The 27,894-nt window shown below is 35.5% G+C and overlaps 1 protein-coding gene across 50 annotated transcripts in view; it reads right to left on the bottom strand.

Moving 5' to 3' along the window:
• CLOCK (clock circadian regulator) overlaps window positions 1–27,894 on the bottom strand; it is a 116,241-nt gene that overhangs the window by 19,664 nt on the left and 68,683 nt on the right. For 48 of the 50 annotated variants that reach the window (XM_008536517.2, XM_008536522.2, XM_070614895.1 and 45 more), the window contains 11 exons: window positions 25,551–25,640; window positions 19,430–19,550; window positions 14,656–14,769; window positions 14,400–14,518; window positions 12,538–12,620; window positions 12,217–12,323; window positions 10,039–10,186; window positions 9,409–9,484; window positions 2,982–3,123; window positions 1,236–1,336; window positions 615–704 (listed from right to left, as the gene is read on the bottom strand). In XM_008536517.2, the coding sequence (XP_008534739.1) occupies window positions 615–704; window positions 1,236–1,336; window positions 2,982–3,123; window positions 9,409–9,484; window positions 10,039–10,186; window positions 12,217–12,323; window positions 12,538–12,620; window positions 14,400–14,518; window positions 14,656–14,769; window positions 19,430–19,550; window positions 25,551–25,640 (1,191 nt within the window). The remainder of the gene's footprint in view (window positions 1–614; window positions 705–1,235; window positions 1,337–2,981; window positions 3,124–9,408; window positions 9,485–10,038; window positions 10,187–12,216; window positions 12,324–12,537; window positions 12,621–14,399; window positions 14,519–14,655; window positions 14,770–19,429; window positions 19,551–25,550; window positions 25,641–27,894) is intronic. The other 2 variants (XM_008536528.2, XM_070614909.1) reach the window with 1 other exon arrangement.

Here is a 27,894-nt window from a genome sequence, read left to right as displayed (position 1 = left end):
TCTATATTTAGGCCTCCTTTGGGACTCAGCTCAAGCAACAATTCTTTCAATCCTTCACTTTCTCAGGCTGCATTAAGGGCCCATGTAATGTTCTTACATATCAACCTATACACCTTGAGCACAGACTACATAATATTGTATTGTAGTTATCTGTCATTCCCCCTAGATGTAATAAAATCTTTTAGTATAGATATTAAATATTTATACTGCCAGCACCAGCAAGACAAGAAACTCAATATATGAATGAATATATGAATAAAATTACTCATTCTTCCAATATCCATAGGAAGAACAAAATAAACACCTATATTTCATCTTTAATATCTTTCTGTCTATAGTGTTTCTCAATAGGGGTGTTACAGCATATTAAGCAGGACAATTCTTTGTTGTACAAAACTGTCATGCATTCGGAAAGACAATTAGCATCTCTTGTCCTTGCCTACTATGGGCTAGTGGTACCCCACAATTATTGACAATCAAAAATATCCCCATATATTCTAAATGCCCACTGTTGAGAGTTACTGCATCTATAAGTATATATTTTTAAAAATCTACATTAGCTTAAAAACAATTTATTTTAAAATACTCAACTGAAACAAACAAACAAAAAATACCTGGGACATGCCTTGTGGAATTGGTAAATTTGCAGCTTGAGACATCACTGGCTGTGTCAATGACTGACCAACAGACTGGGAATTTATGGACTAGAAGCAAAATAAAAAATAACACTGGAGTAATGATTGTTCCCATACATGAGAACTTCCACCAAAATTATCACCATGGTATCTTTATAACTGGATTACAATCTGCCTCAGATTTTTCAAGCTGAGCACAGGCACTTCTCCCTTTCTACACTGGAAACATCAGTTCATAGATAAACACTATTTATCTTTTTATTTCCAAGGTTTCTGCCACATTACCTTGCGTGGGCTCTCAAATAAAAGCTGACTGGACTTAACTGAAAGTGATTAGCATTTGAAATTAGATATAAAATAGCTCTAAATTACCAGCTTTTCATAAGTGAAAAAAAATCTGACATTTTACCTGAGAGACAATCAAAAGGATTGATATGTTGACAACTAATTCTCAAAAAAGGAAAGATCTTGAGTGTTATCAACAACTACTTTGATCTTTATAGAAAGGGATAATGAATCAATGAATTTCTGAAGATTTAGATGATTTTTTCCCCTTTTACTATATCTTTATTCAAAAGAATACTAACTAAAAAAGTTTACCTGACTACTAAATGATGACCTCCTTTGTGCCATCTTTTCATGAGCTGGTAAATGCTGTCTGGGAGGAGTGCTAGTATCCGTTGGGATCTTTGTTGGTGTTGCTGAGATTAGTCAACAAAAACAGAATAGCATTAGTACTTTATAAAATACAGTTTTCAAAGATTAGTCTCAAAATGCATTTCGATGAAAATTTTTCTGAATCATTCAATAAAAGTGAAGTCTGTGACAATAAGATGATTCATTTTAATTATTTCTTTTTTAAGATAAAGAAAATATTTGAAATAGGAAAACTTGAAACATAAAAATGTTTACTACATCTATAACTCAACAGTAAAAAACCTAATAACTCAATTAAAAAATGGCCTTAGAACTTGAATAGACATTTTTCAAAAGAAGACATACAAATGGCCAAGCGGTATATGAAAAAATGCTCAAAGTCACTAATCATCATGGAAATGCAAATCAAAACCACAATGAGATATCTCCTCATAGCTGTCAGGATGGCTATTACCAAAAAACCAAAAAGTAAGTATTGGCAAGAATGCAGAGAAACTGGAATCCTTGCACACTGTTGGTGGGGATGCAAAATGGTGCAGCCACTGTGGAAAACAGTATGGAGGTTTCTCAAAAAAATTAAACATAGAACTACCATATATGATCCAGGAATCCCACTTCTGGGTGTTTATCCAAAAGAATTAAAATCAGGATCTCGAAGAGATATTAGCACTCTTGTGTTCACTGCAGCACTATTCACAACAGCCAAGATGTGGAAATAATCTAAATGTCTATTGACAGATGAATGGATAAACAAAATGTGGTATATACATACAATGGAATACATCTATATTCAACCTTAAAAAAGAAGGAAATTCTGCAAAATGCAACAACATGGATGAACCCTTAAGAAATTATGCTGGGTGAAATAAGCCAATGGTAGAAAGACAAGTACTGCATGACTCCATTATATGAGGTAAAATAGTCAAATTCATTGAATCAAAGAGCAGAATGGTGCAAGGGCTTGGGGGAGGGGGAAATAGGGAGTTAACTAATCAATGGGCATGAAGTTTCAGTTAAGCACTATGAATAGGCTCTAGAGATCTGCTGTGCAGTCAACAATCAAGTGTTATACACTTAAAAATTCAAGAGGACAGATCTCATTTTAAGTGTCCTTAACAACTAAATAAAATGTTTTTAAAAAGAGAAATAGCTCTAACGGGAAAATTTTCTTCCTAAGATTTTAGAACTTCTGTGTTTAACCTCTTTGATGTTCTACCCAGATGCTGAGCAGTTCAAACAACCCCCTTTTTCCTTATTATATATAGTTTTAATATCCTAAGAAATAAAAGTGCTAAGCTCTTTAAAAAATAAAGTTTACTAATTTAAATGACAATTATGCGAGTTTTCATAAAGACAAGGCACTAAAAAATACCTTTCAAAAAGCAAGCTTAAGGAACACTTACTGGCTCTACCAGTAGAAAAGAAAAAAATAGTTTTGCTTTCTTTCTGAGGGATGATAAAAAATTTAATACCAACATTACTACCTACATATTTTATAGGCTACTTCATAAACTTAATTCTTTACTAAATGTGAGCAATGGGCTTCTTGCTCACTGTAAAGGTTAATATATTTCAGAAATGTAAAAACTTATCATTTTAAAGCAGCATGTAATGAAAAATGCTGGTACCAGTAACACAATTTAGAAGCACTCTCTCTAAAGAAGTCTGCTTTCAAGCTACAGTACTCACAGGAAGGGTCCGAGACTGCTGTGTGAGATGATTTTCTTGAACTCCGGGAGGAAGCAGAAGGGGTTGGGCTGTGATCAAATCTTTCCAATGCCTCCTTGAGACTGACTGTGTTTATACGATTATCAGACCCAGAATCTTGGCCCTAAGGAGACAGAGTAAAATAAATGTTTTCTTGTGGTTCAGTTCAGAGATCCCAAATTAGCAATACTGCTTGCTTACCGCTCCTCCCCCCAATCAAATTTTTACCCACAACAAGGCAAAGGTACCCGTGTAATAGTAGGTAAAGAAATGAACATTTATTTTCTATAGCAACAAAGTTTTGGCTTCATTCTCTATTTAAAGAAACGAGATGCAAAAGAATGATATTGGACTCTTACCTTATACCATACATAAAAATTAACTCAAAATGTTTCAAAGACGTAAACATAAGAGCTAAAACTATAAGACTTATAGAAGAAAAGGGGAAAAGCTTTATGACAGTGGATTGAGCAATGAATTCGTGGATATAACACTAAAAGCACAGGCAACAAAAGTGCATCAAAGGACACTATGAACAGAGTAGCAAGGCAACCCACTGAAGGGAGAAAACATTTGCAAATCATTTATCTGATAAAGAATTAATACCCAGTATGAAGAACTCATAAAACTCAACAGCAAAAAAAATAAAAAATAAATTAAAAAATTCAATTAAAAAACGGACAAAAGTCTTACATAGATATTTCTCCAAAGAAGATAGATAAATGGTCAATAAACACATGAAAAGATGCTCAACATCACTAATCATTAGGGAAATGCAAATCAAAAGCACAATGAAATAGCACTTCACACCCATCAGGATGGCAATTATCAAAAAAAAATAGACAATAACCAGTGTTGGCAAGGATATGGAAAAATTGGAACCCTCGTGCACTATTAATGGGAATGTAAAATAGTGCAGCTACTATAGAAAACAGTATGACACTTCCTCAAAAAATTAAATACATAGAATTCCCATATGATCCAGCAATTCCATTTCTGGGTATGTACTCAAAAGAATTGAAAGCGGGGACTCAAACAGGTATTTGTACATACATGTTCATAGCACCATTATTCACAATAGCCAAAAGATAAATGCAACCCAAGTGTCTATCAACAGATGAATGGATAAACAACACGTGGCATATACATACAATGAAAGATTATTCAGCCTTAAAAAGGAAGGAAATTCTGACTCATGCTACAACACGGACGAAACTTGAGGACATTATGCCAAGTGAAATAAGCCAGTTACAATAGGAAAAATACTGTATGATTCCATTTATATGCAATACCTATAGGGTCAAATTCACAGAGTCAGAAAGTAGATTGGTAGCTGCCAGGGGCTGGAGGAAGGAGGGAATGGGGAGTTGCTGTTTAATGGTATAGAGTTTCAGTTTGGGAAGATGAAAAAATTTTGGTGATGGATGGTGGTGATGGTTGCATAACAGTGTGGATGTATTTAATGCCACTGAATTGTACAATTAAAATTGGTAAAAGTGGTAAATGTTATTTCGTATTTCACCACAGTAAAAAAAAAGAAAGTATAGGAAAAAAAAGAAACAGAATAAAGATGACATTTTAGTTTACACACAAAGTACTGTAAGCATCTTTGGGACTCAGCATTGGACTGCTGAAACTCTCCCTCTTCCCTCCACCTCTGACCTTTCTCCAGAACTTCAATATCCATATGGATGACTCATCCAATATCCTGTCCTGGCCTCTCAGCTTTCTAGGAACTCCTCATCTCTAATAAACCTTTCTCCTCCACTCTACCTCAATCATTCCATCTCTACACCTGTCATTACCAGATACTGTAGCACCTCTAAAAGCACAAACTGAATCCCACTTTAAACCATACTTTCCTATCCCATCCTTCCAGCTCACTTCTCAAATTTTCCTTTGGCAACAATTATGGTCAACCAAAAATGATCACCAAACTAAAATGGACACTCAGCACTAGGCAGAAACATTAAGTTTTTTGGGCAGGCTCACTTTCTTACTCTTCACAATTATTCTCTATCTTTCCCACTGTTCTGAAACTTCTGTCTCCTCTCTGAACCGATAGACTCGCCTTATATAGATGAGAATACTTGCCACTGCCAAATTTATAACTCTACCTGCTAATACACCAGGTATACCAATATACTCATCTTCCCTTTCCTCCTCATTATGATAGAGGGAAGTGTCAAGGAGAGGGCCTATCACAGGCCTTCCACATGCAGCAGTGAATGAGAAACAATTCCCTGTTCTTATTCTAGGAAGCTACAGAGAATGGGGAGCATGAGTACACATACATACACACACATAAATAAACAATATGATTTCAAAGTTACTCATACCATAAAGGGAAAAAAAAGGGTGATGTGACACAAGGCCTTATGTCCTGCACTCTCACTGCTCTTCACACCCTCTATTTTTGTCTCCATCTCCCACTGCCTCCCAGCTCCTGAAACCTTCTGCCTGCCTTGAGTATCCAAAATCAGCAAAATGTTCTGTATTCTCAACCTCATCTCTGAGCATTCCTTCACTGGCTTGTTCTAACTAAAACCCAGATCTCCCTGGAGGATACAATTTTCCTTGTAGGTCTCAAGTGGTGGCTGTTTTCTCTCTCACAACCCTCAGACCTCTGCTCTGAAGGTGAAATAGAAGTACTCCTACTGCTCTTTTCAGAAAATTTTCCCTTCTTCTTTTCCTAAAACTCACAGCTTTGAATCTCACATTACTACGCCATGTAACTCACTCTCTCTCATTGTTGCAGTCATCCACTGACCGTGTGGTCACTCCTAAGTACCTGAATTAAAATTTTCACTTCTGGCTCAGTGTTACCCTCAATAATCCTTAATTCCCAGATTATCAATATTCATATATTCATACTGTAGACTGGGAGACTGTGGTAAGACCACAGTCATTACCAACAAGAATAAACCTTCCATTATCTAAATTTCAAACATCCTGTTCTTTGACGACCATTTTCCATATTTCCTACTCATTCTCTTTAATATCTCAACTCCAGTAATCCTTTGGTGGAGCCTAAAATACATTTATTCTACCATATTTTCACAATCACTCTCTTACTTTGTTTTCTCTCCCCTCTTTACCCAGCTTAAATTCATGATTAATCATCATAACCACGGCCTTGCATGTATCATCAACTCCCTTGCTCCTAGTTCCCTTCACCACACTCCCTTAGAAAAATCCCAAAGCTGGTTAAACCCAATTTTTAACCTGTTCTACCTCTTTTCCTGCATAGCTGACCATGGTTGAAGAAACACAATATGATGACTGTTCTCTCTCTAAATTAATGACCAAGAACCTCAAGTGGTTCCTTAATTCTGCCTGCCAAACAGACTAAAATTCTCTGTCCGTTCACTTTCCTGCTGTCCTAGAAAACCATTTAATGCCTTTTCCTCTCTTCTCAAACCTCCAACAGCTCCTCTCCTAACCTCACTCTTAGCTGGTAACTCTGTTCCTATTTTAGTGAAGAGTACTGCTACAAGCTCCCACCACTCCATCAACTTACCTACCAGCATCCGTACTCACATATTCTACTTTTCTTCCTGTTACTACAGATCAGGGATCAGCAAACTTTTAGGCTTTGTGGGCCATACAGTCTCTGTTCCAACTATGCAACTCTGCTGTTGTAGCACAAAAGCAGCCATTGGCAACAGTATATAAACAATTGAGTGGGGCTGTGGAATTTGATATAATTTTCATGTGTCACAAAACACTATTCTTCTTCTTTTTTTTTTTAATCACTTAAAAACATGTAAGGGGGCTGGCCCTGTGACCAAGTGGTTAAGTTCGCATGCTCTGCTTCGGCGGCCCAGGGTTTCACCAGTTGAGATCCTGGGTGTGGCACTGGCACCGCTCATCAAGCCACGTTGAGGTGGCTTTCCACATAGCACAACCAGAAGGACCTAAAACTAAGAATATACAACTATGTACTGGGGGGCTTTCAGGGTAAGAAGGAAAACAAAAAACCAAAGAAGATTGGCAACAGATGTTAGCTCAGGTGCCAATCTGTAAAGAAAAAAAAACATGTAAAAAACATTTGTAGCTTGTGGGTGTTACAAAACTAGGCAGAGGGCCAGATCTGGCCTAAAGGCTACAGTTGCCAGCTCCTGCTGTATAGCTGAATAATCTGTCCCCCTTAAACCCAATCTGCCCACTTATGGACTAGATCTCATCTTCTCTCACCTACTTAAGAACGTTGTGCTAGCATTTCTACCTCTCTCTCTCCTATCACCAATTTTTCTCTCTCCATAAGACCATTCTCACCAGTATACAAACATGCTATTATTTCTCCCACCTTAAAAAGCAAAAACTTCTTTTAAGTCCACTTCTTCCTAATACTGCCCCATTTCTCTCCTCTTTGTAGTAAAACCTCTCCTTATTCACTATCTCTAATTCCCCTTGTCCCAGAAAATTCTCTTTTAAACCCACTCTAATCAGGCTTTCATCCATATTACTATTCCACCCAATCTGTCCTTCCTGATCAATGACTAGATGTTGTTAAACCTAGTGCTCAATTCTCAGTGCTTGTCTATTTAACCTATTTCAGCTTAATCTGACAAAGCTGACTATTCACTCCTCACTAATACACTTTCTTTTCTTGGCTTCTAGGACAGCTTAGTTTCCTGGTTTTATTCCTGCTTCACTGGATATTTCCCCTTGGTCTCCTCTGTGATTGGTTCTCCCTAATCTCTCAATGTTGGAGTGCCCCACTGCTTAGTCGTTGCTCATTTTCTCTCTCTACACTCATTCCCTTGGTGATCACACTTAGATTCATGACTTTAAAACCATCTACACACTGAAGTTTCTCAAAAATATATCTCAATGGGACCTCTTTCCTAAACTCCAAGAGGATCACAGTGGTAATAGTAAACATGGCGAGAAAGTGGACATAGTTGGAGTATATTTTGGAAGTAGGGCTAGTTAAATTTAGTAGGACTAGATACCGGCATGAGGGAAAAAGCAGCAAGGAGCAACAATCTCTATATACTTCAGTTTCTATAATGGTCCTCATTTCAAGGAACCCTAGATTTAAGCATTTTTCTCAGAAAATTTCTTTTACTAAAACGTACTGGATCTTCTTCCTCTAATCATACAAAGCCTCTTTGGGAAAACTCTTTCACATAGGATCCATGAGAGTAGAGAATTTGCCTGTGTTATTCACTGCTGTATTCTCAGCATCTAGAGCCATATCCAGTAGTTCCTGGCACATGGAAGGTACTTAAGGTTTGCTGAATGACTGAACAATACCTCCCATATTGTCCCTTGGCATGCTGCCTACTTAACTCACTTTTTAATAGATTGACTCTTCTCATTCCACTTATTCTCCATATGTCAAAAATACCTGTTATAGGCAACTTCTAACATGGCTTACAATGATTTCCACCTCGTGCTATTCATAACCTAATATAATCCCTCCCCTTTAGTGTAGGCTGGACCTAATGATTTGCTTCTAATAAAAAGAACAGACAACAGTGATGGGATACCACTCTGCGATTAGGTTACAAAAGACCCTGGCTTTCATCTTGCTGGTTTTTTTCTCTCCCTGGATCTTCTTCCATACTTGCTCTGATGGAAAGGGCCACCTGGAAACTGAGGGTTGTCTCTGGCAATCAGTCAGCAAGGAACTAAAGGCCCTTAGTCCAACTGCCCAAGAGGAACCTGATCCTTCTAAAAACCACTGAGCCAGCTTGGAAATAGCTTCTGCCCTAGCTGAACCTTGAGATGACTATGACCCCCACTGACACCTTGATTTCAGCCTGTGAGAGACCCTGGGCTGACACTTTGACTGTAGCCTCATGACCAGTTCTGAAGCAGAGGGCCCAACTAAACTGTGCCTGGATCCTTGACCCACAGAAACTTTGAGATCATAAATGTGTGTTATTTTACACCAAGTTTTGTTACACAGCAATAGATAACTAATACACTACACTTCTACCTGATGGAATGAAAAGAGAAACCAGAGTTTCCAGCCATGTGTCTTTAGGGGAGGTTTTTTGCACCCTCTTAAAACCTCAGTTTCAGTATTTTCAAAGTGGGGATATTACCTACCAGATAACAATGTCTGAAGAATAAATGACATTTCATAATTTATATAAAGACTCTAGCCAGAGTCTATCACATCCTAGGCAATTAATAAATGGTAATTTAAATCTGAGATCATACATGTCTCTCACCCAATTATCACTAAATAGCAGGCCCTTCAAATCTCTTTTTAGAAGCAGATGAAGGTTTAAAATATTAAATTTAAAATAAAAATAAACAGTAAAGTATAATTATAACCTTGTCACAAGTGAAGAAATGAAATATTTGAAAACTAATTTTCCTGTAAATTACTGAGCCTTGTCTTTCATTGGGAAGAAATTAAATAATTTTTTAAAAACTGTAAGATACATACTTTGTCAGCAGCTGTCTCAGGAAGAGACTCTTCAATGCCAAGTTCTCGTCGTCTTTCAGCCCTAACTTCTGCATAACTACAAATAGAACAGAATTTTAGTGTTTCATCATTCATTTAAAATACTGCAGAGGTGCAATCATTCAGTGTTGGTTACGTGTCTTATTCATCACTAGTTTCAGACTATTTTCTATATGCTACACAAATGTAAAACATATCTATAGTGTACTATATTAATTCAAATTGCATTTTTCTAATTATCTCAAAAGTGTTTTATGCTACTGTAAATGATCCATAACTACAAAGTACTTAAACTAAGAGGAATTAAATAAAGGAAGAGTATGCTTATGTACTCCAGTTTTCCTTTTACATGATTGACTTTGGTACATGAAAGATAGTTACAACTTTGCTCTAAACCATAAAATTTATGTCAAGAATTACATATCTATATATCCCTGTATTCTATTTCTATATAATGCTTGTAAGCAAATTTAATATTATATTGAAAATATATATCAAAAATGGGGAATAAAATCACTTTGTAGTTCATTAAAAAGTCATGCATAAAAATTACGTTGTGGAAACCACTATGAATGTTTCTATAATTCAGAAACTCTATAAAAGAATTACTACCTTACTACGGTGTGAGTACAAACAATAAACTCTGGCCTTGAATTCCACTGATGATAAGTGATATAATAATGAGTCTGAAGCCAAATCCACTGTTGTCCTTTGGTCAGGAACCTATAATAACATGATTTGCCTTTCCCGTATTGCATTACTAAGAAGAAAAGAGAAAAATGTTTTTTGATTCATACTATTAGTTATGAATCTGTTTTTTAGCCAAAGTTATCATTTACATCTAAATTTATATATATAATTATTCTTCTGGCTTTTCAATAACACATATATCAATTATAGGAAAATGCTATTCTGCAGAGACAGCTTAAGGTCCCAAGCAATGAACACACCTTCCACAGTGCCCAATTTATAGCCTGTTATTGCTGGTCTTAAATATTTCATACAAAACACATTTTCAAATACTCAAGCTTATTCACTATTGACTTCCTCCTGCCAAGATTTACTGAAGATAATAGCGGTAAGCAATCACCCCAGAGTTTTCTTCCCATGGGTACCCTGGCATGTACAGCATCTTTGAGGGATTTAATTCTATACCTTAACAAACCAAAATGAGAATAACTTAATTGAGTGAAGAACTGATTAGTACAGTATTTCTCAAAATATTCTCTGTAGATTGTAAGTTCTGAAGGCTTTTGACAGAGATTAAGCAAAAAGTAGGTTTTGTGGTTAAATTAATTTGGGAAACTTTGTTAAATATGTTTATTTAGTCTTCTCAAAACCTTGAGTATGCTAACGCATGTCAAGAGTCTGGGAGAACAGGGGTGGGGATTGATTATGAAGTGTTTCTCAGTCTTCCTTGACCACAAAATCTGTTTTTAATGGACGGGTATTTAGTGGAACAAACCTTAGGAACTGCTGGTCAGGAATCTCACTCTCTCACTTTTTTTTATTGTTTTTAAAGATTTTATTTTTTCCTTTTTCTCCCCAAAGCCCCCCCGGTACATAGTTGTGTATTCTTCGTTGTGGGTTCTTCTAGTTGTGGCATGTGGGACGCTGCCTCAGCGTGGTCTGATGAGCAGTGCCATGTCCGCGCCCAGGATTCGAACCAACGAAACACTGGGCCGCCTGCAGCGGAGCGCGCGAACTTAACCACTCAGCCACGGGGCCAGCCCCCCACTCACTCTCACTTTTAATGAGGAAATGAAAGTCTATAAAATTTAAATTGCTTGTCCAAAATTACCCAGCTAGTTAACAGAAGTGTCAGATCTTTTCAATACATCATGGAGCATAGAGCCAATATCACTTGGAGTGAATTATGTTTTCTTTTGTGCTGAAATGACTTTACTCTGAAAATCTTCCATATAGTTGATGCTATTATATAACATGCTTTATTTTCATATAGAGGGGTTTATTAGACCAGCCTAAGACATCATGAAAGTATCTTAAATATCTAATGAAGCTTTAGAGGGCACCCAAGAGGGTAGGATTTGGGGAGGAGGATCAGAAAAGCAAATGAAACCTATCATTAAAACAAACTTCTGAAACAAAGCAGGAACAGCATGTGGTAAAATGGTAGGTCTAGACTAATCCTGTCTCTGCCACCAATGAGTTACGAGATTGTGAGTAAATTACTTAGCCTTACTGTGCTCAGTTTACTCATGGAGATAATAATAGTATCTAATTTCTAGAACTGTGGTGATGAATAATGGAGATAATGTACATAAACTGTTTAGAAGAGTGCAGGCACAATGAGGTGATAATGTTTCTGCTGCTAGTAAAAATAACAGCAGGTAACATTAAGCACTCACTATGAGCTTTCTAAAAGAGATTCTTTAAATGTGTACCTACCTCCTGGGCAGACTTACATGCCTAGAAATCAGAATGTATAAAATAGTCTTCTAATAGTTTAGCATACTATTACAATTTTCAAAGGAATCTACTTCTTTTACTCCAGATGTAGAGCTTACAGACTTCAGAACAAGGTTTATTAGATGCCTGTTATAAAACTGCACTTCCTATTACAAACTGAAATATGTAAAATAGGAACAACTTTAATTTAAACTTGATCTAGGATTCCTCTTGGATTGGTTATACACATAAAGTAAAATCTTGTATATTTCAAAAATACAAAAATGGTTATAAGTTTGTATTTTATCACCTTCTATTAATACAAGTTATTTATATGATTAAAGATAGCTATTATCACCAGAAATAACAAAATCTACTTACAGTGCTCATGACATTTTGCCAAATTTTCTAGGTCATCCACATGATAGTAATCATAGCCTGACGTTCCCAGAACTTCAAATGGCAAATATCCTATTATGGGTGGTGCCCTAAATTACATATAAAACAATTAATATTATAACTTTTTCCATAAGAAGAAATACTCCAACTAGAAATCAACTTGGGGGGGAACTTTTATTTTCTGAAAAAATGGATAATGGATCTGAATGTCCTGATTAGAAAAAGTTTGTCCTTGAAATCCATTAATTTCAAGAATTATATAATATGACAATTACTTTTTATGGAACTTAAAAATAGAGTTACCTGTGATCTAGAAATAGGAACTTCCATTCTAAACTATGTCTAGATGTAAACTCTTCATTAGGTTCTTCAACAGTGCACATTTCCTACAAATAAATTAATAATTAGAATTTAGAAATACATTTCTGTGTCCTTAGAACAATCCTAGATATTGTTAGCTATAAGTCATTATTAGATAACTTTTTCCCGAACAATTTTTTAACACATTTTTATTTTCTGGTATTAAAGAATAACAGTACTAAATGATAAGTAAATAAATATATGTAGGCTTCTGGGGGAGTACTTCTCCTTCTACACATTTCTCTATTCACTCACATGCCTATAAACCCTAATTCTGAATTCAGATCTCTCTCCTGAATTACAGTTCTATATTTCCAACTGTCTGGATGTCCCTACACATTAAAAACTCAGTATGTCCTAAAATGAACTAACTGCCTTAACTCCTCACACCCAGTTACAGTCTTCCATCTCACTAATGGAGGCAATACCTGTGCTGTGTGCCATTAGTCTAGAAATGTGATAGTCACAACACACTCTTTCATTTTCACTTTCACCATTTTAATGGCCACTACTAAATCCTGTGAATTTTACCTTCTAAGTTTTTAAAAAAATCTATTCACTCCCATGCATCTTCAGGGTCTTAGTTTAGACTCTAGACCCTTGCCATCATCAGCTCACATTATTGCCACAGCATCTCCCCCAAAAAGTCTCCCTGTCCTTCAATTCATCTTCTGTGCTGGCCATAATTACCTTACTAACACTCTAATGTGATTTTATAACTTCCCTGCTTAAAAACCTTAATAGTTTCTCATTCTGTTAAGATAAAGTTTAAATTCTTCAGCATGGAGAAAGAAACAACAAAGAAAGAAACACACTTCATTTCTGGCCTCTCCTTACTTTTCAAGCGTCGTCTCCCACCATCCCTGCCCATTCCTGACACAGTAACTCAACAATGTATTCCTTCTGCCTCTGTGTCCTTGAATAACCTTCAATAGCCCAATGTAGTGATTAAGAGCTTGGGCTTTGAGAATCAATCCTAGTTCTACCTCTTAATAGCTGTGACTTTGAGCCAGTAACTTAACTTCCCTAAGCACCAGTTTCCTTATATACAAAATAGGATCATACTAGCATCTATCTTATAGGTTTGTTATAAGAATTAAATGACATAATGCACACAGAATATACAGCATGTAGTAAGCACTTAATAAATGTTAGCCACTGCTGTTATTTCCTAAGAGCAAAACAAGCAGAGCAAGACTGGTTTAAGATCCTCTAACTTCTAGTTCAGTACTTTGTCCTATAATACTGTGTCTCTCTAAAATTTAAAATCTTAGCCTGACTTATTTCCAGACACTTTCTAACGGTTGAACTCTTTCATTTCCCCACTTTCCTACTGATCACCTACTTCTTGGGGCCAGGAAATAAAAATAAATTATTTAATAGAATTTTTTAAATGAAAAGGTAGATTATATGCAGTAAAAAGCCACTTATATATTTCCAAAGAAAATTTCAAAAACGATCTTTTAAAACTAGACTTTTGGCCTTTCCCCTTTAATGTAGATTCTGGACTATACAAAACAGCACCCTAAAATTTTGCACAAAGGCAGGACAATGGTGATATATAGCCATCGGTTAACTGCAAGGATATATACTTAAAAATTAGTTATATAATTTAATATATACCTTGATAACTCATTATTTGTTTCAAAATTACCATACTCATGTATATTTAACAACTAGTGGCCATTACTACTTCAATGTTTGCAGGAAGTTTCAGTCATTCTGGAAACAACAAAAAATTACATAAAAATAGTTCTCACACTGTGAAGTGAAATCTCCTTTTGGAAATAAAATTAGAAACGTACCTTGATGAACTGAGGTGTAGCTAATCTGACAGTAGCTACAAAACAAACTCTATCTTCATAAGAAGGCCTGTGTGTGCGTTGTATAGTTCCTTCAAAACCATTGTGTGCTGAAGTGGATACTAAAACAATAAGGAAATATGAATCTTCAGTTACTCCAGGAAAATCTAGTTTTTATTCATGTTCAAATATCTACATCTTTAAGAGTTTAAAAGAATACCAAGTTAAAATACATTGTAAGAGAAGCATTTTAACTCACCACTGTTTAAAGATTTGAAATTTCCTATAAATTTCACATATTCATAGGTGGACGGCTCCTTTGGGTCTATTGTTCCTCGAAGCATATGACAACAGAATTCTAACTGATTTTTTGCTGAAATAAAAGAAAAAATAGGATATATTTGTGATTTATCATAATGAACAATATATCACATAAAATAAGATTATAAGAGTTGTGTAAGTTTACAATCATTATTTTCTCGAACAGAAGTCTTCAATGACATTTTATTTAGTCCATAATAGTATCTTCAGGAGACGATCTCACCTTGTCCTTAACAGAGAAAACAAATCTTCTGACATAAGCAACTCCATGATTTCCCCATTTTTATCCGTCCTTCCTTCTCATTCTTCACTCTGATTTCAAAAAAAGGTTTTGCTTCTCATTCTAAAGCTAATGCTTCTATCTCTACCTTGAACAGTGTCTTTTCTATCTTCTCTAGGACCAGGGCCACACCACTGTTATTCATTCCTTTCACATCCATACATTCCCTTCTTTGGGTCCTTACTTTCTACTTTTAAACTTGTTCAGGTCTTTCCATCTCAAAAAAATAAAGGGTTTTTCATGCTACTCTTTTTAGTATTATAGATCTCCTCCTCCTTTTTCATTATGTGCTCTACTTTCTATATATTCATTTCACTTAACTTCATGCACTGTGGCTTTCATCCTCACATCTTGACAAAAATTGCTCTTCTAAAGATCACCAAGATTTATATCGTTAACTTCAATAGTCTTTCCTCACTGTTTCTACCTCTTCTTAAAACTCGTATGTCTTCATTCCAATAGCATGAAACTTGCCTTACTCCTTTCTATGTCTGTCTCTTCCGCTAATCAGTCTTCAGACCATGGGCATTCACAAAAGTTCTTTTAATGTTGATCTCCTACTATCTTTCATAAACTTATTGGCACTGGTAAACTTATTTACTCCTAAATCTCTCTCACCAACTCTAATATTTTATAGAAGACAAAGTCTCATATCACTATTTGCTTTCAGGACATTTCTACTTGATTGTCCCATCAGTAACTTAAACTCAAAATATGTGAAAGTGAATTTATCCCTCTTTCCTCCTAAACCAGGTGTCCTCCCCCTTTCTCCTATGTGTGCTTATCTCCCAAGTTAGAAATCATATCAATTTCATCCTTTCTCTTCCTATCATGCAGCTCCCAAACCAATCTATCACCTGGACCTACTATTTATTTTATCAAGAAAGTTCTCATTAGTCTTTTTTTCCAGCTGAGCATCCAGTACCACCAATTTAGTAAAGACACAAATTACCCTGCATCTAGGTAACTGCAAAAATGTATTCTTTATGCCTCCACACCCTTCCCACTTGGATTCAACCTTGCCTACTACTCTTAGACTAACATTACTTTCATCATTATTATTTCAGTAATCAAGGACCAGTGACACCTCTCTTTGCTCACAGCATCAAACTCATACTCCTTGTCATCATCATGAATGGCTTTATCACCAAACTCAACAGGTTCAAAATCTAACCACCTTCTTCCTAAAACCTTCCCCACTGATGATCCCTAGCCACTCTGTCAGCTGTGCCTAACACCAAGTCATATCGAGTTTATCTACTCAACACTCATATACACACTTTCCTCTCTATCCCTACTCCTACTGCTTTCCTCTTCATCTTTTCTTCTATTGCTATCTTCTTCATCTTCAGTTTGGTCCTTTTCAAAATTTTCCACTTGAGAGTTTTTTTTCAGATCACAAAACCACCCAAATCCCCTTTCATTGGCTCCTTGCTATGCAAAAAATCAAACTCCTTAGGATAAAATATTAGGCCCTATTTCCTTCTTTAGACACAAATCACACCACCTGAACTATCCCACCTTCATTATGCCCCAAATGAGCTACTTGCAGAATCCTGACTTTTTCCAAGCAATTTCTCCTCTGTTTTAAATCACGTTTACTCCTTTGGCATGAAACACTTTTTTTACTGGGGAAATAATTTTTTATATATCAGTTGTTTAACAAGGGGGTCAGCAAGTCATTTAATTAAGGCTTTTTCTATCAAAATGTTTTGTTGCCATGCATACCTCCGATCCTAGAAGCAGAAGCCTCAGGTATGTCTTTCTGCCAGAGGCTTTCATTCAGTTCTCCAGCCACTTCTGGCTTATGAACGTTCCTAACGCGGACTCCTTCTTTGTCCACCTCTTGCTATGTTCCAGGATTCCACCTTTCTAATTCTTTTCTCCCTGCTCTATACAGTTACCTCAAGCAATGTCATTCGATCCAGGACTTCAAATACCATTTACAGGCATATAACTGGCCTCTACATCAATATATCCAGCCCAAATATTTCTCTTAGGTGAAAGACTAGAGTGGTCTATTTGTTGATATCATAAGAACCTGATTTTAAAACAATTATAAATAGGCTTGAAATGGATTCTCCTGGTCTCTAGTTCTTCTCAACTCCTTCTGACAGTTTATCCTTTCTTATCAAAGATATACATGCACACGTACTTACTCATATATGTATTTGGATGTGTGTGTGTGTCTATATGTATGTGTATCCCAATTCTTGGACAGTTAATGTACTATAGAATTTGAAGGTTCAAAATACAAAGAACCTTTAAAATGATTAATGTCAGGGCGGGCCCTGTGGCCGAGTGGTTAAGTTCACATGCTTCACTTCAGGGTCCAGGGTTTCGCTGGTTCGAATCCTGGGCACGGACATGGCACCACTCATCAGGCCACGCTGAGGCGGAGTCCCACATGCCACAACTAGAAGGACCCACAACTAAAAATACACAACTATGTACTGGGGGGCTTTGGGGAGAAAAGAAGAAATAAAATCTTTAAAATGATTAATGTCAGTATTACCAGAAAAGTCAAAATTTAGAAATCGTTAAAAAAGTGATTAAAGAAGATATCTAATAACTAATGGTCAAATACAGTGTTGTAATTTAAGATTTTACACAGCGTAATTTAGTAAAGAAAATTAAGTATTCTGATCAAATTAATTTGTCCAATGAATCTAGGAGAAATGTCTGATTATACCATATTTTTATACTTCTTAAAGGCGGGGACTGTTTTTCACTATTCTTGGCACGTTTATTATATAGCACAAGTGCCTGGCACATTAGATACATCCAATAAGTCACTGTTTAATTCTGTTCAATTAATAAAGCAAACAATTTCCTTTATTTAATAATTTAAAAAAATACACAAGTTATTTTTTTCCAGTTTCAGTGTTCAATTGGTTAATGATGGTGAAAATGAGAATGTTTAATTCCCTCTCATTAAATATAAGATTTTATTTAAAAATTAATAAGAATAATTTCAACAAACAAACAAACAACCCAATCAAAAAATGAGCAAAGGATCTGAACAGACATTTTTCCAAAGAAGATATACAGATGGCCAACAGGCATATGAAAAGATTTTCAACACCACCAATTATTAGGGAAATGCAAATCAAAACTACAATGAGCTATCGCCTTACACCTGTCAGAATGGCTATAATTAACAAGACAAGAAATAACAAGTGTTCGAGAGGATGTAGAGAAAAGGGAATCCTCATAGACTGCTGGTGGGAATGCAAATTGGTGCAGCCACTATGGAAAATACTATGGAGATTCCTCAAAAAATTACAAGTAGAACTACCATATGATCCAGCTATTCAGCTTCTGGGTATTTATCCAAAGAACACGAAAACACAAATGCGTAAAGATATACGCACCCCTATGTTCATTGCAGCATTATTCCCAATAGCCAAGACTTGGGAACAACCTAACTGCCCATCAATGGATGAATGGCTAAAGATGTGGCATATATACACAATGGAATACTACTCTGCTATTAAAAAAAAGATAAAAAATTGCCATTTGTGACAATATGGATGGACCTTGAAGGTATTATGCTAAGTGAAATATGTCAGATAGAGAAAGTCAAATATCATATGATTTCACTCATAAGTAGAAGATAAAAACAACAACAAACAAACACATAGATACAGAGATTAGATTGGTGGTTACCAGAGGGGTAAGGTGGCAGGGAGGAGGGTAAAAGGTGATAGGGCATATGTGTACGGTGACGGATGGTAATTAGCCTTTGGGTGGCGAACATGATGTACTCTACACACAAATAAAAATATTATGATGTGCACCTGAAATTTATATGTTATAAATCAGTTACCTCAATAAAATGAATATATATTAAACATACGCAGATATAAAAAGCCAAAGTACTGAATATTGCTAATAATGTAATGCCATTAATGTAAAGAAGAAAGAGTACATGTGTTGCCTTGAATATTTGTAAAATATTTTCAGCATTTTCTTCAAAACACTACGTTTCTTTTTTAATCTACATCTAGATAGAGGACTAATAATTCTGGGCACAAAGATGTGAACTAGACTTTTACAGAGTATTATTTTGTAAATTTTAAGTTTGGAAACATGAAATATATTACTATAGAAAATAAAGATTTAAAAATTATTTAAAAAATTAATAAGAATATATTGCCAAGTTCCATTTTTGTGTAAAATACAGTTTTATGGCATAACTATTATAACAAAAAAGAAGGGATTTCAATATACTCTGGAATAGAGTTTAGACTTTTAATATGGTCATAATTCCATTTAATTTTTTTTAATATTTAAAAAGGATCTAATAGGATATATGGAATGATGCTTTGTGTTAACTTAGCTAAACATGTCTGTGTTTGTCACAAACTTATAAAGTAAAGGATAGCGCAACCAAACACATTTAACGTTTTGCTTAACAGCTACTACTTACATTTTAAATATTCGGGGGTTAATGAATCACTTTCCAGCAGATGGGTAGAGAGTATTTTATAAACCTCTGAATGTTCCCCCTCTGGGATAAAATTAAATATACTTTGATCCACAAGATCAGACTGAAAAAGAAATTTATAAAAATAAAATAATTTTAGTAATTCAAGAAACCTTTATTTTAAAAGTATATAATTACTCTTAAGGCATCAGATGAGCATATGGTTAACTTTCGATTATCTGTAAAAACTGACAAATGTCAAGTTACAGAGCACAACTCAGGAAACAAGGTGAAAGAAGGTTAGCACGACCTCCACGCCTCTGATACTAGGGTCATCAGATCCATGACCAATGTGAGACTCTGAAAGTCTGATAAATTATTTGCAAAGGTGAGTTCACCAAATTTGAACACTTAAAATATAACAGGACTAAGAAAGCTGATTAGAAAAATCTTTGGCTACAAGCTGTAGCCTTATCATACATTCAAATCTCTGGTAAATTATGCCGATACAGACCACAACAAAGAACACATGAAAAGATCTGACTTTGGTGTTATTTCAGTTGTCCAATGTGTCCTTTCTTTTTGATTTCATGTTTTCTAGCCATCTACCCTGTATCCCATTGTCAAAAAGCAGTGATGTTAGCTAGCCAAAAAAAAAAAAAAGGCAAGTAATATGTTAAGCATTATAATCCTTGCTAAAATATGTTTTTTTTTTTCTTTTGAGGAAGATTAGCCCTGAGCTACCGCCAATCCTCCTCTTTTTGCTGAGGAAGACTGGCCCTGAGCTAACATCCATGCCCATTTTCCTCTACTTTACATGTGGGATGCCTACCACAGCATGGCTTGCCAAGCGGTGCCACGTCCCCACCCAGGATCCAAACCAGCGAACCCTGGGCCGCCGAAGCAGAACATGCACACTTAACCGCTGTTTCACCAGGCCGGCCCCATAAAAATATGGCTTTAATTATGATTCATTAGTCAAGAGTAATTTGACAAACATCAGGTTGCCTACAATTTGCCACGGCTGTGGAATCAAAACTGTAAGATAGTTCCTATCCTTAAGAACCACTGACAACAAAACTTCAGTGACTTCACATTTCCTACCAAATCCAGTCCATTCTACTTGCTATCTCTACGTTTTCAAACTGCTCTGTGGAATCCCAGGGATAGTGATATCTGAAGGACTGTGGAAGTAGGGGTGGAGGGTAAGGGAAGCGAAAAGAGATGTGGAGGCAGGGCTAATGGTCTTTCCCCCTGCATTCAACCAAAGCAGTTCCACTTTTAAATATCGTAAAGATTTTGTTAAATACAAAATAAGAGGGGCCAGCCCTGTAGCCAAGTGGTTAAGTTCTCGCACTCCTCTTCGGCGGCCCAGGGTTTCGCCGGTTCGGATCCTGGGCGTGGACATAGCACTGCTCATCAGGCCATGCTGAAGTGGCATCCCACATGCCACAACTAGAAGGACCCACAGCTAAAATATACAACTATATACTGGGGGATTTGGGGAGAAAAAGCAGGAAGGAAAAAAAAGAGATTGGCAACAGTTGTTAGCTCAGGTGGCAACCTTTAAAGAAAAAAAAACCAAGACCAAAAAAAACCCCTCAAACAACAACAAAAAAAGAGACCAACAGGGATGGTGGGAGGTGGGAAAGGGGTGTTTTACTACTCTCCGTAGGAGGCATCCATTCGCATTCTTTCTTCTGTTTTTTCTCTAGCCCTCAAAGTCCACCCCATGAAGTGGAATATCCTTCCCCTCTCTCTCCACATATTTGTACCCTCCATCTTTCAAAGACCAGTTCAAATTATTTCCTTCAAAAAAGCACTCTCTTAACACCACAATCCACAATAAAATTCCTTTAGTACTTATTACTCATATCATTCATTTACCATAAAAAATATTTGTTAATTATATTTTAATGTCTATGTCCTGCTGCCCCCTAAGTGAATAAAAGGTCCCTATCTCTTACATCTTTATCTCCCTCCCTTCAAATCAAGGCACATTAACACTGTGCTTTGCATATAACAGTTACCAGTAGAGTAAATGATTTTGGATTAAGGAACTATTTGATAAAACTTAAGGGGTAACCACACCAAAAATATATCTGTATTTTAATAAGGGATTTTTCTGAAAGTCTGAAAAGCCTCTAGAACAGAAAGAATAAACTGAAAATTCAGGCAGGAATAACAAAAAAGGCTAGAAAATTGCCTTTTATTGACAAAGTTTTAAAATTAGGCATTGATATTAATGTGATAAATAGTCATGACAGAAAAACAAGACAGTAATTTGAAGTGAGAACTAACTCTTTCATTTTGGAAATGATTATAGCTTTCTACTATTATTTATCCTTACTGACAATTTCTTCTACTATTTCAGTAAGTTATGGTTTGATCCATGTTACCCTGGCTTTTCCATCTATAAATTTATATCCAGAGAAAAGCATACAAATGGCTAGTACAGAGAACAGTATGGTCACAAGCACTGCTCCTCTTCCCCTGACACTTGATAAATCTTGAGGATTAGAGTTAGCAGGCAACTAATTAACTAATGTGTCAAACTTTCCATTAACCACTACATTTAAAATCTCTAAATGAAGCTGATCATACTTGATGTTGCCATACCATTCAATCAGTTCCCAAAGACAATTTGAAGGAAAGAAAAGAAAATGGCAGCTATCTGGACCTTATATCTCCCTCAATCATTTTCATGAAGAAGAAATGTGAATCCTGTTGATTATCATACGACACAAATCAACAGCCTTTCTGTTTTTCCTACATTAGGTCAATGTGACCATTTAGTGGAAATTATTAACTATTGTCTTTTCCCTCAGGTAGACAACCAACCGTTACACAAACCTGCTGTAGAGAAGCTCCTCTCCAAAAATGTCAAATATATGTTGGATATAACACATTTTTAAAAACTGTGTCCTTAAGTACAGGCATAAGGAACAAAAATTCTGGCCCCTTCAAATAAGCTTTCATAATCATTAGATAACTATTCAAAAAAGTCTAAATCCAATATTTCTGTATACTACATTTATACCAGGCAAAGACTATACTGACTTTCTTGAAACACACTTGTGTTTAAATTTCCAAATTCCCAAGTTACGGAGAGAAAAAAGAAAAGGCTCACCAAGTTTTTTAACAGTGGCACTTTTAGTACTGGGCCCTGTTAGGCTGTAATGTGGCTAATCATGTTCCCTATATTACATGGTTACAAATTTAATATATTCTTTCTCAGGAACACATTTAAGCAAGTGTGAGGAAATCACTCTAAAGTTGTAAAATTTTACAAATTTTAAGTTCTCAGTACAGTAAGAGACCCAACTGTATGTCTTGGCACTTCCTCTAAATTGTTCCACAATTAAGTGTAATTTTTCTGGGTTTCATATTTGCTGATAACATAAAGGGTCTGGGCTCAGGATGTCTAAAATCTCTTCTGGTACTGAGGTGGTATGATCTATAACTTTGTCATAGAAAGCCAGATCAGGAGAAAAAAAAATCCATAAATTCCCTTTCCTGATTATTAGCCACAAATATGTTAAAATGTGCCTAAATTAATTTTCTAAGTATGAAGTGACAAAGTTAAGAAAACTTTTGTTGTTGTTTTGTTTTTTGCAGGACCTATAGAATCAGTTTTATAATTTGATAGTCAGATTTAAAATTTAAATTTAAAAATTTTAAATTATACTGACCACTAATTGAGATGGCAAGTTTTAATTTCTTAACAGAACTGAATTATAAACACTAAATCCTAAGTTAAGGATTTGGTAATGTTTCTTCCCTTCTGGGCAACAGCCATAATTCTATTTTAGAAAAAAGGTGTGTATATTAAAATACAAAGGAAGGAACACCATTGCTTTAAGCCTTTTGCTTAGCATCTATTACAGTTTAATTATTAATGATAACCCAAAAGAGAAAATCACGTATTTTTTCCTTATTGTGTTTGATCCTATACCAGTATTATTTTCTCAAAACACACTTGTGTTTATGTTTTCAAACCATCAAGTAACATATAATTCAGCAATGTCAGTGATGTGAAGGAAAGTATCCACAGTAACTGGAGAGCAGCAAAAAATTGTTTTAATAAAGGATACTACTAACTCAATCTGAAATGAAATGGGTTTACTGGATTGGCAGCAATCTCCTCTGTGCCCAAATTCACCTGCCTGTCTACAAGCTTTGGCTGACATAGGCAATTAAAAAGATTAGAAGATGTAAGTAACAGAGGAAACAGTATAGGGTATATGAGAACTCTCTACATTATCTTCTTGATTTTTCTGTAAATATAAAAACAGTTCTAAAATAAAAAATTTAAAAAAAAAATCCAAGAGGGAATGGGAGGGCAAAGAGGGTTTTCATTGAGGGGGGATGTTAATGACCACTTGGATCCCAACTAGATCTGTTATGGACATGCTGTTTATTTCAAAACGCAATTAAACATTCCCTCACAATTAAAGATCGAACACCAGTGTGCCATTATGAAGGAATTTTTAAAACACTCACATCAAATAGTCTACTAATTTTCATATATTCAATAAATTGAGTGTCTCTCTCTGAGAAACTAGCTAGTCCATGTGGATACAGAGATAAAGTCTCTGTACTTAAGAAGCTTACACCTACCATAATTATAAAAAATAAACAGAAAGTTACAATTCACTGTAAGTGTCATGATGGCTGATGGCAGTATGTATAAGGTAACATGAGAACAGAGAGGAAGGGCATCCAATTCTGAATGGAGTTCAAGGAAAGCGCCCAAGAAGCAGGCTTTTAAAAAGTGTGACCACATTGCAAATGATGCTCTAATTATGACTAAATTAAAGATTACATAGTCTCTATAAATACATAACTGAAAGAAAAACCAATTCAATTGTATACAAACAATTGTATGTGGTTTAAAAACATATAATTATACCTTTGTTTAAATTACTTAATCTTATCTTAATTGTATCTTAATCCTATAAAGAATTTCTTTCCCTGGCTGTTTTTAATATGCAACTATTTTTTAAAATAGAGCTGCCCAGAAAATTCAGTTTAATCAGTCTGTCCTTTTCTCTGCTACTTACATGTTGGTATAATCTCATTGTTCACTTTCAAACAATTTTTAGATGTTGGGCTAATCACCTACTACTTGAGCTTACTTGAAAATAAAGCCCCTAGAAAAGCAGGAAAACCAAGTCATTTTCTGTGTGACCAAAGAAATTAGCAAATTACTTATTGTCTGGCTTTCGGTAAGAAATTACCCTTTTAGAATCTGGGCTTTTAAGTGTGGAGTCCATTATTTTTATAAAGTATAAAGGAGCAGAGTAATGAGAGGGAGATGCTGCTTTTCAACACCTCTTGAAAGAGACCTTTACAGAACAGTTTACTTTGTATTGTCATAAATTTTCAAGAGATGAGCATTGGAAGAGTAATTTATAAGTAATGTCAGAATATTTATACCACAAGCCTCATCTTAAATAGGAACATTACATATTAAATAAAAACTTCAAATTCATAAAAACTGTCAATTGCAGCAGAGCACCTAGCACAGTGTCTGGCACAGAGTAGATGTTCTCTCATAAATACATGTTGAGTAAAATAGCAAAAACATAATTCATATATTTACCATTCTAATCAAATTATACAATTCTTTACTAATTATCTAGCCTTTCGGTCATATTGATAAATTGAAAATGGCCATTATAACACTATCAATTCACATCACAGAGCATGAATGTTTTTATCTATTACTTTTAGTGTTCTTCTAAATGATTCTTTAGAGAAAATTATTTATGAGTTCCTCCAGCTGCAACAAATTATCTCAGTAGAAAATTACTTATTCTCAAGATATTCTTACTGATTTAGCAACATCTTCACCAGGCTGATTAAAAAGGAAACGCTGAAAATTTAGCATCAGAATAAAGAGGGCAGGAAGAACAGAGGTTAGATAAAGTGGTTGTTGACTACTCACTGTAGAGAGTCGACTGACCTGAGAAATCATAGCCACGCTAAAACAGACATATCTGGAGCTCTCATCCCCACTCTAAACACGGTTCAACACTGCTCTGGAGATCCACCTCCAAGTGCTTTAGAATGTTTAAATAGGCATTAAATAAGAAAGAGATCACAGCATTTTTATACTCACTGGTAAATGTTCAAGTAATGAAGTTACACTCTCAGACACATATATTATGCTTCCATCTGTCATGATTGCTAAAAAAAAACCATCAAGAGCCTGAAATTAAACATAATGGTCAGTTAAATGAAAAGAAAAAAGTATTTCACAGAACAGAAATAAAAATCTAAGATAAATGACAAGGGACTTAATGTGGAAATTTCCAGAGCATTGTCAGAATGCTAGCTTTTCCCCCTTTACAATACCTTAGTATTTATCTTTGTGCATTTTAAAATGCTTCTGGAAAAAAATCACTCTATGGCCATCTATTGGACAGTTGGCTTCTAAAAGATAAAGACAATGTTCTATCTTTATCATATGTATATTATATTAAGATGGCCTTATTGGAAGATGCCAATACCTCGGAAGCACATATGCCATAAATAATACGTCTGGCACACAAAAGAACACATTATCACCTTTTGATTACATTAACAGAGAGGTGTATGACTGAAGTGTAGGAAGATACATAGGGAAGAAAGTGAAAGGGAAATTAAGCTGAAAAAGTAGGCTGTCAGATCATGAAAGGCCTTGAATATCAGGTTAATAAGGACTTTGCTCACGAGTAGTCTAGAAGTAGTGTTAAAATGCGTTTAGAGGAGAAAGAGAATTAAGTTAGGAAAATCTCAGTGGCTTTTGGAATAGTCAGGGGAGTTAATGAGGATCTGAAGAAATTAGTAGCAGTAAGACTAGAGAACAAAGAATGCAGGCAAGCATTGAGAAATGTGAAGTTAGAGTTCAGGAGAGAAGCCAGTACAGGGGATACAATACTTAATAATAAAGCAATCCTGTAAATTACATATTACAAAGTATTTTCATTTGAGAGTCCTAGGCACAGAAGTGACAGCTGAAGAAATGAGATCTGCAAAAGAGAGAAGCATACCAAAGATAAATACTTGGAGGAATTATCTACACATGGAGATGAGGAGGAGGAAAGTGCCAGAGAAAATGACAGAGAAGAAAGACACACTGTTGATCAAGGAAGTCAAGGAAAGAGAGAATGACAAGGTGAGTGAGGAGGAAGAGGGATGGTTCAATGTAAAACGAAATTAAATAGGATATGGAGTAAGAAAATGGGAAATGAATTTTGGTGACTTTCAAAAGAGTTATGTCAACAGGAAGGTGAGTCAAACTATAATGAGTTTAAGAGATAAGTGGATGATCAGAAGGCTATTATAAACCACGTTTTTTATGAACTTTAGAAGAGAAGAAAGGAGAAAGGACAAGTTTTAAGGAGATCAAGTATCAGAGGAAGGCATTTTAAAAAAGTAACTGAAGCATATTTACAGGCTGAAGAAAGGAAGATCCAGTGGAACGGATGTTGAAGATATATAGAAAGAAAGATATACCATAAGAGGAATTTCTCTTCTCATATCACAAGTTATCATACTAAATTCAGATTTCTTGTTTAATTATAGGGCTCTCTCAAAGAATAGTAATCTCTGGTAAGAACCATACCTATCTTCTTCAACATCGTATCTGCAGCACCTAGCATACGTATGGCACACGGCAGGTAAAAAATACTTGTATATAATTTACGGACGTGGGAGTTAGAGCAATCTCCCTCTAATTCTAAGTCATTGTTGAAGTATATGTTGAACGTATGGAAAAAAGCACCCTTCCCCTCCGCTTCTATCGGGGGAGAGATCTGGATATCAGAAAGAACTTATTTTGAATAGACACCTATCTTCTAGAATGGCTAGACAAACTCAGCCTTAGCTAATGTAGGGGAAGGCGATGAAAACTTTGTAATTTAAGCAAATTCATTAAATTATTTTTTACAAAACTCCTTAGTACAATAATGTCATTATTATTATTTCATAAGGGAGAGGGTCAAAATGATGTTAAGAGGAACATGCTTTTTTCACGTGAAGATAGATTGTGTCATCTTTGAAAGCTAATTAATATTTACTATGATGATCTGTATTTCCTTTTAGGATATTTGCTAGGAAGTGGGGTGCAACTCTCTTCTGTGAAGAGAATGAACTGAAATCAGAACTCTTAATGACTTAATTTCACTCCTACGACCAGAGCCCGTCCTTTCCTCTTTCAAAACAGGCAAAGCCTAAGCACAGAAAAGCTTCCACCAGCATTTCACCAAAGTCTTAATACAAGAAAGGACCCAGGGCCCAGACTTCTTTTGAGTGAAAGGATGTAATTTTCCAAGAAGGTAGTTGGTTACACCAAAAACTAAAGGGGCCTTGAGGAGGAAGGTTTGGGAGAGATAGAAGAGAGAGCAAGAGAGGAGGAAATCCTCCTCCCAATGAAGACTGTGAAGCTTTAAGTGAATTTTAAGTGAATAAATGAATTTTAA

This window comes from Equus przewalskii, chromosome 3 (genome assembly GCF_037783145.1).
Source record: "Equus przewalskii isolate Varuska chromosome 3, EquPr2, whole genome shotgun sequence".
Taxonomy (NCBI): domain Eukaryota; kingdom Metazoa; phylum Chordata; class Mammalia; order Perissodactyla; family Equidae; genus Equus; species Equus przewalskii.
Note: the sequence above shows the minus strand (reverse complement) of the source record. Positions and strands in the feature narration are given on the sequence as shown.